The sequence below is a fragment of the Brugia malayi genome, assembly GCF_000002995.4.
Source record: "Brugia malayi strain FR3 genome assembly, contig: Bm_027, whole genome shotgun sequence".
Taxonomy (NCBI): Eukaryota; Metazoa; Nematoda; class Chromadorea; order Rhabditida; family Onchocercidae; genus Brugia; species Brugia malayi.
The window spans coordinates 21,378-35,790 of NW_025062302.1; the positions used below are offsets into that span (position 1 = coordinate 21,378).

The following is a 14,413-nucleotide window of genomic DNA, read 5'->3' on the forward strand; positions in this document are numbered from 1 at the left end:
ATTGGAGTGAAGTTCTTACAAAATTCTTACAAATTATAGCATTTTCACAAAAAGCAATTTTAAATTTGAATTAAAATTAGCATTAATTGTAAAAATGAATTAGATCTATGACTAATTAAAAATTTTATTATTTTCACAAGTGAAACTTTAATCAAAACTCAATTCTTAAAGTTTATTTAATTATTTATGCTGATCAAATGACCACAATGTATGTGACCAGTACCCATGCAACGCTTATAAATTAATCAATTAAGTTCAAAATATCTATTTTTTTTTAAAGAATTGATATTTATAAATATTTTAACATTTAATTAAATTAAATTTTGACAATTCCGGCATTTATTTCATAGTTTAATATACCAAAACTTTCAAAAATTATACAATTTTCATAAATTATGGTATTTAAATTTGGAAAAAAAATTAATTATAATTGTAAGAATGAAATAAACCCATGACAAATAAAGATTTTAATTAATTTTGCTAATAAAATATCGATTAAAAGTTAATTATTAAAGCTTATTTTATTATTAATGTTGGTCAAATGACTACACCGTAAATAACCAGTACTATGGAACGCTCATAAATTAATCAACTAAGCTCAAATTATCTATTTTTTTTTAAAAGAATTGATATTTATAATATTTTAACATTTAATTAAAATAAATTTTGACAATACAGGGATTCATCTTACTGTTTAATATACAAAACTCTAATTAATCATTAAATTTTCACAGAATTTGATATTTAAATTTGAAATAAAAATTAATTTGAATTGTAGGAATGAATTAAAACCGTGATAAATTAAAAATTTAATCAATTTCGCTAGTCGAATATTGATTGAAACTTAATTTTTAAAGTTTATTTAGTTATTTATGCTGATCAAATGAGCAACCGTAAATGACCAGTACCTATGCAATGCATATAAATTGATCAATTAAGCTCGAAATATCCAACTTTTTTTAATGAATATATATTTTTTAACAGTTTTAACATTTAATTAAAGTAAAATTTGATATTACTAGGAATTATAGAAAAAAAGTGATTTTAATTGATATTTTTAATTTTTAATTGATATTTTTTTTTTTTAATTGATATTTTTAATAATAATTGATATTTTTAAAAACAAACAAAAACTAATTTTAGCTGCAGAAATGAATTAAATCTACGACAAATTAAAAATCTTATTAATTTCACCTCTCAAATATTAAAAAAAAAACTTAGTTATTAAAGTTTATTCTCTTATTACGTATGCAACGCATAAAATTAAATAACTGAGTTCAAAATAACTAATTTTTTTAAGGAATTGATATTTTTAATAGTTTTAACATTTAATTCAAATCAAAATTGAAAAGAACTAGAGATTTCTTCTCCCTTTAATATACAAAAGCTCTTGCAAATTATAAAATTTTCACCAAAATCAATTTTTAGATTTGAAATAATGCTTAAGCCTAAGCCTAAATATACCCTAAGCCTAAGCCTAAGCCTAAGCATTTTTTTATTATTTAAGATGTCAAATGACCACAATGTATGTGACCAGTTCCCGCACTATGCGTATAAAATAATCAATTTTTTTTTTCATTAAATGATATTTTTTAATAGTTTTAACATCCTTTGAAATTAAATTTTGATAATAGTAGGACTTCGTATCTATTTTAGTATGAAAATACCCGTACAAATTATGGGATTTTTATAAATGTATTATTTAAATTTGAAATATAAATTAATTTTAATTGTAAGAATGAATTAAAACCGTGATAAATTAAAAATTTAATCAATTTTGCTAATCAAATATTGATAAAAACTTAATTTGCAAAGTTTATTTAATTATTTATGCTGATCAAATGACCACGATGTTGTAACCAGTATCTATGCAACGCTTATAAATTAATCAATTAAGTTCAAAATATCTATTTGTTTTAAGGAATTGAAATTTTTCAATATTTTATCATTTAATTAAAGTAAATTTTTGGTATTATTAGAATTTATTTTATAGTTTTTTTTAATAGTTTTAACATCCTTTGAAATTAAATTTTGATAATAGTAGAACTTCTTAACTAGTTTTATATGCAAATACCCGTATAAATTATGGGATTTTTGTAAATGTATTATTTAAATTTGAAATATAAATTAATTTCAATTGTAAGAATGAATTAAAATCGTGAAAAATTAAAAATTTGATTAATTTTGCTAATAAAATATTGATTAAAACTTAATTTCTAAAGTTTATTTTATTATTATTGCTGGTCAAATGTCCACGATTTGTGTTACCGGTACCTATGCAACGCATAAAATTCAATCAATTAATTCAATTCAACTTCTTATCAATAACTTTCTGTATAAATTAATTAAATTTAAATTATGAGAATTTTTTAGTTACACTTGACATACAATTAGTTTTTCCATTGAATCAATCACACAATGTATTTAATATTGCATTTTTTTTTTTAATTTTATTATTTTTTGAAAAATAATTGCAACATTCTATCCTAATTTCCATTTCATAATTTGTATTTATACCAATTTAATTCTAATTTAATTAATGAAGTATTAGTATTCTTTGAATTATTTCCATAGTTTATTATTTGTATTAATTTTTCTGTTTCTGTTTCTCTTTTTATTTGATATAGCAATATTAATAAATTTCACAAAATTTCAACTTAAAATATTGCAATTAAACTTTGTTAAGTCAAAAAAATAAATAAAGTAATAGCTGAATAACATAAATCTTTCGAATTTTGGTTTTTTTTATTAAATGATTTTTTTTAATACTTTTAATATCATTTGAAATTAAATTTTGAGAATAGTAGGACTTCTTACCCAGTTTAGTATGCAAATACCCGTACAAATTATGGGATTTTTATAAATGTGTTATTTAAATTCGAAATATAAATTAATTTTAATTGTAAGAATGAATTAAAATCGTGAAAAATTAAAAATTTAAATAATTTCTAAACTTGATTTTATTATTTTTGCTGGTCAAATGACCACTATGTATGCGACCAGTACCTATGCAATGCACACAAATTAATCAATTAAGTTCAAAATATCCATTTTTTTTTTTTTAATTAATTAAAATTTTTCAAAATTTTAACATTTATTTAAAACTAGCTTTTGATATTTACCACAATTTATTTTGTAGATTAATATGCAAAATTCTAGTAAATTAATGAATTTTCATAAAATTTGACACTTAAATTTGAAATAAAAATTAACTTCAATTGTAAGAATGAATTAAAACCCTGATAAATTAAAAATTTAATCAATCCCGCTAGTCGAATATTGATTGAAACTTAATTATTAAAGTTTATTTAGTTATTTATGCTGATCAAATGAGCAACCGTAGATGACCAGCACCTGTGCAATGCATACAAATTAATCAAATAAGTTCAAAATAACCATTTTTTTTCAATGAATTGATATTTTTCAATATTTTAACATTTATTTAAAACTAGTTTTTGATATTTACTACTATTTATTTTGTAGATTAATATGCAAAATTCTAATAAATTAATGAATTTTCATAAAATTTGACGCTTAAATTTGAAATAAAAATTAATTTCAATTGTAAGAATTATTTAGAACAGTGGCAAATTAAAAATTTAATTAATTTTGCTTCTAAAATATCATTCAGAACTCAATTTCTAAACTTGATTTTATTATTTTTGCTGGTCAAATGACCACTATGTATGCGACCAGTACCTATACAATGCACACAAATTAATCAATTAAGTTCAAAATATCCATTTTTTTTTTTTTAATTAATTGATATTTTTCAAAATTTTAACATTTATTTAAAACTAGCTTTTGATATTTACCACAATTTATTTTGTAGATTAATATGCAAAATTCTAGTAAATTAATGAATTTTCATAAAATTTAAATTTTAAATTTGAAATAAAAATTAATTTTAATTGTAAAAATAAATTAGAACCGTGACAAACTAAAAATTTAATCAATTTCGCTAATCAAATATTGATTAAAACTTAATTATTAAAGCTTATTTTATTATTTATGTTGCCAATTGACACATCGTAAATGACCAGTACTTATGCAACGCTTATAAATTAATCAATTAAGCTCAAAATATCAATTTGTTTTAAGGAATTGATATTTTTAAATATTTTAGCATTTAATTAAAATGATTTTTTGATATTGCTAGAATTTATTTTATAGTTTAATATACAAAACCCTAACAAATTATTGAATATTCATAAAATTTGATATTTAGATTTGAAGTAAAAATTAATTTCAATTGTAAGAATGAGTTAGAACAGTGGCAAGTTAAAAATTTAAATAATTTTGCAAATTAAACATTGTTTAAAACCTAATTTTGAATGATTATTTAATTATTTATGCCGATCAAATGACCAGTCGTAAATAACCAGTACCTATGCAATGCATATAAATCGATCAATTAAGTTCAAATTATCTAATTTTTTTTTATGAATTGATATTCTAACATTTAATTAAATTAAATTTTGACAATTTATTTTATAGTTTATTTTATAGTTTAGTAGTTTTATATTTATTTTATAGTTTAGTTTTATATTTATTTTATAGTTTAGTATACAAAAACCTAACAAATTATTGAATTTTCATAAAATTTGATATTTAGATTTGAAATAAAAATTAATTTCAATTGTAAGAATGAATTAGAACAGTGGCAAGTTAAAAATTTAAATAATTTTGCAAATAATACATTGTTTAAAGCATAATTTTGAATGATTATTTTATTATTTATGCTGACCAAATGACCAGTATCCATGAAATGAATAAAAAATAATCAATTAAGTTCCAACTATCTAATTTTTTTTTTATGAATTGATATTTTCAATATTCTAACATTTAATTAAATTAAATTTTGACAATTTCGGCATTTATTTTATAGTTTAATATACAAAACCCTAACATTTCCCAGTTTATTACGCAAAAAACCTTACAAATTATAGGATTTTCACAAAAATCAATTTTAAATTTGAATTGAAAATTAGCATTAATTGTAAAAATGAGTTAGTTCTATGACTAATTAAAAATTTTATTATTTTAACAAGTGAAATTTCAATCAAAACTTTAAACTTTAATTATTTATGCTGACCAAATGACCAACCGTAAATGACCAGTATCCATGAAATGAATAAAAATTAATCAATTAAGTTCAAATTATCTAATTTTTTTTAATGAATTGATATTTTTCAATATTCTAACATTTAATTAAATTAAATTTTGACAATTCCGGCATTTATTTTGTAGTTTAGTATACAAAACCCTAACAAATTATTGAATTTTCATAAAATTTGATATTTAGATTTGAAATAAAAATTAATTTCAATTGTAAGAATGAGTTAGAACAGTGGCAAGTTAAAAATTTAAATAATTTTGCAAATTAAACATTGTTTAAAACCTAATTTTGAATGATTATTTAATATTATTTATGCCGATCAAATGACCAGTCGTAAATAACCAGTACCTATGCAATGCATATAAATTGATCAATTAAGCTCGAAATATCTGACTTTTTTTAATGAATATATATTTTTTAACAGTTTTAACATTTAATTAAAGTAAAATTTGATATTACTAGAAATTATTTCGTAGTCTAATATACAAAAAAGGCTTTGATTCATTGCAAATCATAAAATTTTCATAAAATTCGATCTTAAAATTTCAAACAAAAACTAATTTTAGCTGCAGAAATGAATTAAATCTACGACAAATTAAAAATCTTATTAATTTCACCTCTCAAATATTAAAAAAAAAACTTAGTTATTAAAGTTTATTCTCTTATTACGTATGCAACGCATAAAATTAAATAACTGAGTTCAAAATAACTAATTTTTTTAACGAATTGATATTTTTAATAGTTTTAACATTTAATTAAAATCAAAATTGAGAAAACTAGAAATTATTTTCCCGTTTAATATACAAAAACTCTTGCAAATTATAAATTTTCACCAAAATCAAATTTTAGATTTGAAATAATGCTTAAGCCTAAGCCTAAGTACACCCTAAGCCTAAGCCTAAGCATTTTTGTATTATTTAAAATGTCAAATGACCACGATGTATGTGACCAATACTATTCAACGCTTATAAATTAATTAAGTTCAAAATGATCTATTTTTTTAATGATTTGATATTTCTTAATTTTTTAACATTTAATTAAATTTCTAAAATTTAATTAATTTCTAAAGTTTATTTTATTATTTTTGCTGGTCAAATGACCACGGTGTGTGTGACCAGTACCTTGCAACGCAATAAAATTCAATCAATTAAGTACAAAATATCTATTTTTTTAATGATTTGATATTTTTTAATAGTTTTAACATTTAATTAAAATCAAAATTGATAAAACTAGAAATTATTTTCCCGTTTAATATACAAAAACTCCTGCAAATTATAAAATATTCACCAAAATTATTTTTTAGATTTGAAATAATGTTTAAGCCTAAGCCTAAGTATACCCTAAGCCTAAGCCTAAGCATTATTTTATTATTTAAAATGTCAAATGAACACAAAAATGTCAAATATGTGACCAGTTCCCGCACTATGCGTATATAATCATCAATTTTTTTTTTATTAAATGATATTTTTTAATAGTTTTAACATCCTTTGAAATTAAATTTTGATAATAGTAGGAATTCTTACCTAGTTTAGTATGCAAATACCCGTGCAAATTATGGGATTTTTATAAATGTGTTATTTAAATTCGAAATATAAATTAATTTTAATTGTAAGAATGAATTAAAATAGTGAAAAATTAAAAATTTAATTAATTTTGCTTCTAAAATATCATTCAGAACTCAATTTCTAAACTTGATTTTATTATTTTTGCTGGTCAAATGACCACAATGTATGTGACCAGTATCCATGAAATGAATAAAAATAATCAATTAATTTCAAATTATCTAATTTTTTTTTTTGTGAATTGATATTTTTCAATATTCTAACATTTAATTAAATTAAATTTTGACAATTCCAGCATTTATTTTATAGTTTAATACGCAAAGCACTAATAAATTATTGAGTTTTCATAAAATTTAATATTTAAATTTGAAATAAAAATTAATTTTAATTGTAAAAATAAATTAGAACCGTGACAAACTAAAAATTTAATCAATTTCGCTAATCAAATATTGATTAAAACTTAATTATTAAAGCTTATTTTATTATTTATGCTGCCAATTGACACATCGTAAATGACCAGTACTTATGCAACGCTTATAAATTAATCAATTAAGCTCAAAATATCAATTTGTTTTAAGGAATTGATATTTTTAAATATTTTAGCATTTAATTAAAATGATTTTTGATATTGCTAGAATTTATTTTATAGTTTAATATATAAAATCTTAACAAATTATTGAATATTCATAAAATTTGATATTTAGATTCGAAGTAAAAATTAATTTCAATTGTAAGAATGAATTAAAACCGTGATAAATTAAAAATTTAATCAATTTCGCTAATCAAATATTGATTAAAACTTAATTTTCAAAGTTTATTTAATTATTTATGCTGACCAAATGACCAACCGTAAATGACCAGTATCCATGAAATGAATAAAAAATAATCAATTAAGTTCAAATTATCTAATTTTTTTTATGAATTGATCTTCTGACATTTAATTAAATTAAATTTTGACAATTTATTTTATAGTTTAGTAGTTTTATATTTATTTTATAGTTTAGTTTTATATTTATTTTATGGTTTAGTATACAAAAACCTAACAAATTATTGAATTTTCATAAAATTTGATATTTAGATTTGAAATAAAAATTAATTTCAATTGTAAGAATGAATTAGAACAGTGGCAAATTAAAATTTAATTAATTTTGCTTCTAAAATATCATTCAGAACTCAATTTCTAAACTTGATTTTATTATTTTTGCTGTTCAAATGATCACAATGTATGCGATCAGTACCTATGCAATGCACACAAATTAATCAATTTAGTTCAAAATATCCATTTTTTTTAATTAATTGATAATTTTCGATATTTTAACATTTAATTAAAATCAGAATTGATAAAACTAGAAGTTATTTCCACGTTTAATATACAAAAACTCTTGCAAATTATAAAATTTTCACCAATTTTGATTTTTAGATTTGAAATAATGCTTAATCCTAAGCCTTTGAAATAATGCTTAATCCCCTTTCACCATGTGTGACCAGTACCTTGCAACGCATAAAATTCAATCAATTAAGTAAAAAATATCTATTTTTTTTAATTAATTGATATTTTGTAATATTTTAACAATTATTTAAAATTAGTTTTTGATATTTACTACAATTTATTTTGTAGATTAATATGCAAAATTCTAGTAAATTAATGAATTTTCATAAAATTTAAATTTTAAATTTGAAATAGAAATGAATTATAATTGTGAGAATGAATTAAAACCGTCAAAAATTAAAAATTTAATTAGTTTTGCTATTCAAATATCGATTAAAACTTAATTTCTAAACTTGATTATATTATTTTTGCTGGTCAAATGACCACTATGTATGCGACCAGTACCTATGCAATGCACACAAATAAATCAATTAAGTTGACAAATTATTGAATTTTCATAAAAATCAATTTTAAATTTGAATTAAAATTAGCATTAATTGTAAAAATGAATTAGATCTATGACTAATTAAAAATTTTATTATTTTCACAAGTGAAACTTTAATCAAAACTCAATTCTTAAAGTTTATTTAATTATTTATGCTGATCAAATGGCCACAATGTGTGTGACCAGTATCTATGCAACGCTTATAAATTAATCAATTAAGTTCAAAATATCTAACTTTTTTTAATGAATTGATATTTTTTAATAGTTTCAACATTTAATTAAAATGAAAATTGAGAAAACTAGAAATTATTTTCCCGTTTAATATACAAAAACTCTTGCAAATTATAAAATTTTCACCAAAATTGATTTTTAGATTTGAAATAATGCTTAAGCCTAAGCCTAAGTATACCCTAAGCCTAAGCATTATTTTATTATTTAAGATGTCAAATGACAACAATGTATGTAACCAGTTCCCGCACTATGCGTATGTAATAATCAATTTTTTTTTTTATTAAATGATATTTTTTAATACTTTTAACATCCTTTGAAATTAAATTTTGATAATAGTAGGACTTCTTACCTAGTTTAGTATGCAAAACACCCGTACAAATTATGGGATTTTTATAAATGTATTATTTAAATTTGAAATATAAATTAATTTTAATCGTAAGAATGAATTAAAATCGTGAAAAATTAAAAATTTAATTAATTTTGCTAATAAAATATTGATTAAAACTTAATTTCTAAAGTTTATTTTATTATTTTTGCTTGTCAAATGACCACGCTGTGTGTGACCAGTACCTTGCAACGCATAAAATTCAATCAATTAAGTACAAAATATCTATTTCTTTAATGATTTGAGATTTTTTAATACTTTAAATTTAATTAAAATTAGTTTTTGATGATTTGATATTATTTAATATTTTAACATTTTAATGATTTGATATTATTTAATATTTTAACATTTAATTAAGATTAAATTTGATAATAGCAGGGTTTTTTCCCAGTTTATTACGCAAAAATTCTTACAAATTATAGAATTTTCGCAAAAATCAATTTTAAATTTGAATTAAAAATTAGCATTAAATGCAAAAATGAATTAGATCGATGACTAATTAAAAATTTTATTATTTTCGCAACTGAAATTTTAATCAAAACTCAATTTCTAAACTTGATTTTATTATTTTTGCTGGTCAAACGACCACAATGTATGTGACCAGTATCCATGCAATGCATGTAAATTAATCAATTAAGTTCAAAATATCTATTTGTTTTAAGGAATTGAAATTTTTCAATATTTTGTCATTTAATTAAAATTACTTTTTGATATTGCTAAAATTTATTTTGTAGATTAATATGCAAAATTCTAATAAATTAATGAATTTTCACAAAATCTAAATTTCATATTTGAAACAAAAATTTATTATAATTGTGAGAATGAATTAAAACCGTCACTAATTTAAAATTGAATTCGTTTTGCTAATCAAATATTGATTAAAACTTAATTATAAAAGTTTATTTAAATATTTATGCTGGTCAAATGACCACAATGTATGCGACCAGTACCTATGCAATGCACACAAATTAATCAATTAAGTTCAAAATAACCATTTTTTTTTTAATGAACTGATATTTTTCAATATTCTAACATTTTTTTTAAAACTAGTTTTTGATATTTACTACCATTTTTTTTTTTTTTGTAGATTAATATACAAAATTCTAGTAAATTAATGAATTTTCAGAAAATTTGATATTTAAATTTGAAATAAAAATTAATTTTAGCTGCAGAAATGAATTAAATATAGGACAAATTAAAAATTTTATTAATTTCACTTGTCAAATATTTATAAAAAACTCAATTATCAATGTTTATTTCATTATTTATGCTGGTCAAATGACCACAATGTACGTGACCAGTACCCATGCAATGCATAAAAATTATTCAATTAAGCTGAAAGCAAATATCTTTTTGAATGAATTACTATTTTTTAATAGTTTTGATTTCAATTAAAATAAAATTTGATGATAGTAGGACTTTTTTCCTAGTTCAATATGCAAAAACTCTTACAAATTGTGGGATTTTCATTGAAATAAAACTTAGTTTCAATTGTAAGAAATGATTTAAAACCGTGATAAATTAAAAATTTAATTAATTTTGCTACCGAAATATTGTTCAAAACCAAATTATTGATGTCTATTTAATTATTTATGCTGATCAAATGACCACAATGTGTGTGACCAGTACCTATGCAATGCACACAAATTAATCAATTTAGTTCAAAATATCCATTTTTTTTAATTAATTGATGATTTTCGATATTTTAACATTTAATTAAAATCAATATTGATAAAACTAGAAATTATTTCCTCGTTTAATATACAAAAACTGTTGCAAATTATAAAATTTTCACCAAAATTGATTTTTAGATTTGAAATAATGCTTAAGCCTAAGCCTAAGTATACCCTAAGCCTAAGCCTAAGCATTATTTTATTATTTAAGATGTCAAATGACCACAATGTATGTGACCAGTTCCCGCACTATGCGTATATAATAATCATTTTTTTTTTTTTATTAAATGATATTTTTTAATAGTTTTAACATCCTTTGAAATTAAATTTTGATAATAGTAGAACTTCTTACCTAGTTTTATATGCAAATACCCGTATAAATTATGGGATTTTTGTAAATGTGTTATTTAAATTTGAAATAAAAATTAATTTCAATTGCAAGAATTATTTAGAACAGTGGCAAATTTAAAGTTTAATTAATTTTGCTCCTAAAATATCATTCAGAACTCAATTTCTAGACTTGATTTTATTATTTTTGCTGTTCAAATGATCACAGTGTATGCGATCAGTACCTATGCAATGCACACAAATTAATCAATTAAGTTCAAAATAACCATTTTTTTTTTAATGAACTGATATTTTTCAATATTCTAACATTTTTTTTAAAACTAGTTTTTGATATTTACTACCATTTTTTTTTTTTGTAGATTAATATACAAAATTCTAGTAAATTAATGAATTTTCAGAAAATTTGATATTTAAGTTTGAAATAAAAATTAATTTCAATTGTAAGAATGAATTAGAACAGTGGCAAATTAAAAATTTAATTAATTTCACTTGTCAAATATTTATAAAAAACTCAATTATCAATGTTTATTTCATTATTTATGCTGGTCAAATGACCACAATGTACGTGACCAGTACCCATGCAATGCATAAAAATTATTCAATTAAGCTGAAAGCAAATATCTTTTTGAATGAATTACTATTTTTTAATAGTTTTAATTTCAATTAAAATAAAATTTGATGATAGTAGGACTTTTTTCCTAGTTCAATATGCAAAAACTCTTACAAATTGTGGGATTTTCATTGAAATAAAACTTAGTTTCAATTGTAAGAAATGATTTAAAACCGTGATAAATTAAAAATTTAATTAATTTTGCTATCGAAATATTGTTCAAAACCAAATTATTGATGTCTATTTTATTATTTATGACGTCAAATGACCACAATGTATGTGACCAGTTCCCGCACTATGCATATAAAATATTAAATTAGTTTCTAATTTTCTATTTTTTTAATATGAATTGCTATTTTTTTAATAGTTTTTACACTTAATTAAATTAAAATTTGACAGTCAATCTTACTTTTCTTGCTTTACATATTTTTGCAACGTTTTGAATTGCAGAAAATTGTGGCACACCTACACTCACTACTTTGGTTGTGCAAGTTGATCTAGGTTCTATTCTAATCTTCATTGCATCAACTCCTGCATCAACATTAATTACGTCAATCTCTTCTCTGACCATAGTTTCACATCTTTCTATACCATCCTTTTTACCAGTACCAACTGCAGCGGCAACTCTGAGTCGCCCTTAAGTATCATTACATGAATTAGAGTATCTATTGTATTTCTTAATGTCTAACTGTGATCAAATCTATAGAGTAGGAGTTTTCATCTATGACCAAAAGCTTTTCTATTCTATTCTCATGCAATAGTTTCATTGCTGAAGCGCTCCCGTATTGTAACTAACTTCTCTTTTGTCATTACCTCGGGGACTTTTATACTTTTTTCTGATTTTTTTAACCATCAATAAACCTTATATCTCTGTTACTTAAAACTTTGACTAACTTGCATTGATCAATCACAGGAATACCAGAAGCTTTTTCAATAATGAAATTGCTTCTGCAACTGTTTTATCAGGGGAACAACATAGTCTGAAGTAAAGGAGTCAATAGTCAATTGCTTAAATAATCAACTGACTTTTTTTGCTGCTTTCTTTTTGTATTTATGTATGAGAGACACATCACTTTGGTTGGTGTAGCTCAGTTGGTAGAGCGTCGGCTTATGGTACTGAGTGCGGCTAGTTTGGTTCTGCTCGCTCTTCCCAAAAAAATCCTCCCTGCATTACGATGAATGAATACCAAACTAATGTGCAATTACATAGCCTGAAAAGGCTCTCTGAATAAATCGAGTGGGTGTGGCTCAATTGGTAGGGCATCAGCGCACTGAGTGCGTCTAGTTCGGTTCTGGTCGCTCTCCCAAATAAAATGTTGCCTTGCAAATCATCCGAAGTAAAAATTCCAATGAACCGATTGTTATGTTCTCAACCTACTGTCTTCATCAGATGCACCTCAACTTCTTGACTAAATTTAACGAAGTTGGTAAGGAATATAGCATTATCGTCAATAAACGCACAGGGCAGTTTATATATCTATGGTCTCTTTATTTAAAAGAAGCTTTTTTTGCCATCTTCATCTTCTATACCAAGCTTTTAGTTATTTTGTATATTTAATGCTCAGAAGTAAAATCTATTACTCCTTTAGAATCTAATTCTTCTTTTTGCTTTCGGATAACTGATAGAATATTAAATCTTCAGTAAAGTCAGAAGCAGACGATACACCAATTAGTGCTGCAATTCTTTCTGAAAGTTGGAGAGCAGTGAGCAACATCAGGCACCGTCTCATGCTTGAACCTATAATTATTTGCTTGCCGTTACGAGTTACTCTAACACAATTTTTTTGCCAATCACTCATCGTGTAATCAGTATAATCAGCACCTGAACAACCAATAACTGTTGTGAATGTTGGATTGGATTGGTGTTGTGAATGGATTGAATTGGGTTGGTTTACTTGCACAATTGAGTCGAGTGCTTTATCTTGGGTAATTAAACCAAACAAGCAATCAGTAGTTTGACAATTTAGTGAGGAGGATGAGCTAAGCAACGGGAAGACTTCTGGAACAATGCTCCGGTTGAGTGGTAATTGCCCTTATATAGCATGATTTGAGGGTGGAGAGATAAAGCGATTGATACAATGGAAGCTAGGAGGAAGGCTATGGGAAAGATAGTTTTTGTAAACGGAATTAGATAACAAACAAAGGATTGGAAAGATGTGCATTAGATAATATGACAGATTAGCATGGGAATTTGTTAACACATTACCATCTATGAGTCATTAAAGAATTTGAATTACAATAAAACTTACAATAAATGATTAACATGATTTGCTTAAATATAAATACATTGATTTAAATTTGACCCTTTGCTAAATTCGATTGTTCGGTACAAAGATTATTTCTAGTGGAATTTCGAGCTTGTTCTCGACACTCCCGAGGGAAGAGCGAAAAGTATTCTAATGGATAGATTTGGGGTTTATAGGATAAAACATTGTGATCTTCAACACTTTCTAAACCTTGATTATGGGTAGTACAAGTTTGAATTAAATGTAAAGGGATGGTGGTAGGTATTTTCACATGAACATGCGTGTAGACTGTAATTCGAATCGGTGTGGCGTTACGAGTTTCAATTGTTTTGCAATTCCATTTCTGAGGCATGTTAAATGGAACA

At 22.8% G+C, this 14,413-nt stretch overlaps 1 pseudogene across 1 annotated transcript; it reads right to left on the reverse strand.

The window, feature by feature from the left end:
* Window positions 1–12,202: 12,202 nt before the first annotated feature.
* Bm18388 lies at window positions 12,203–12,487 on the reverse strand (annotated as a pseudogene). Its single transcript has one exon. A coding segment is annotated over exon 1 (285 nt).
* Between the last annotated feature and the right edge of the window lie 1,926 nt (window positions 12,488–14,413).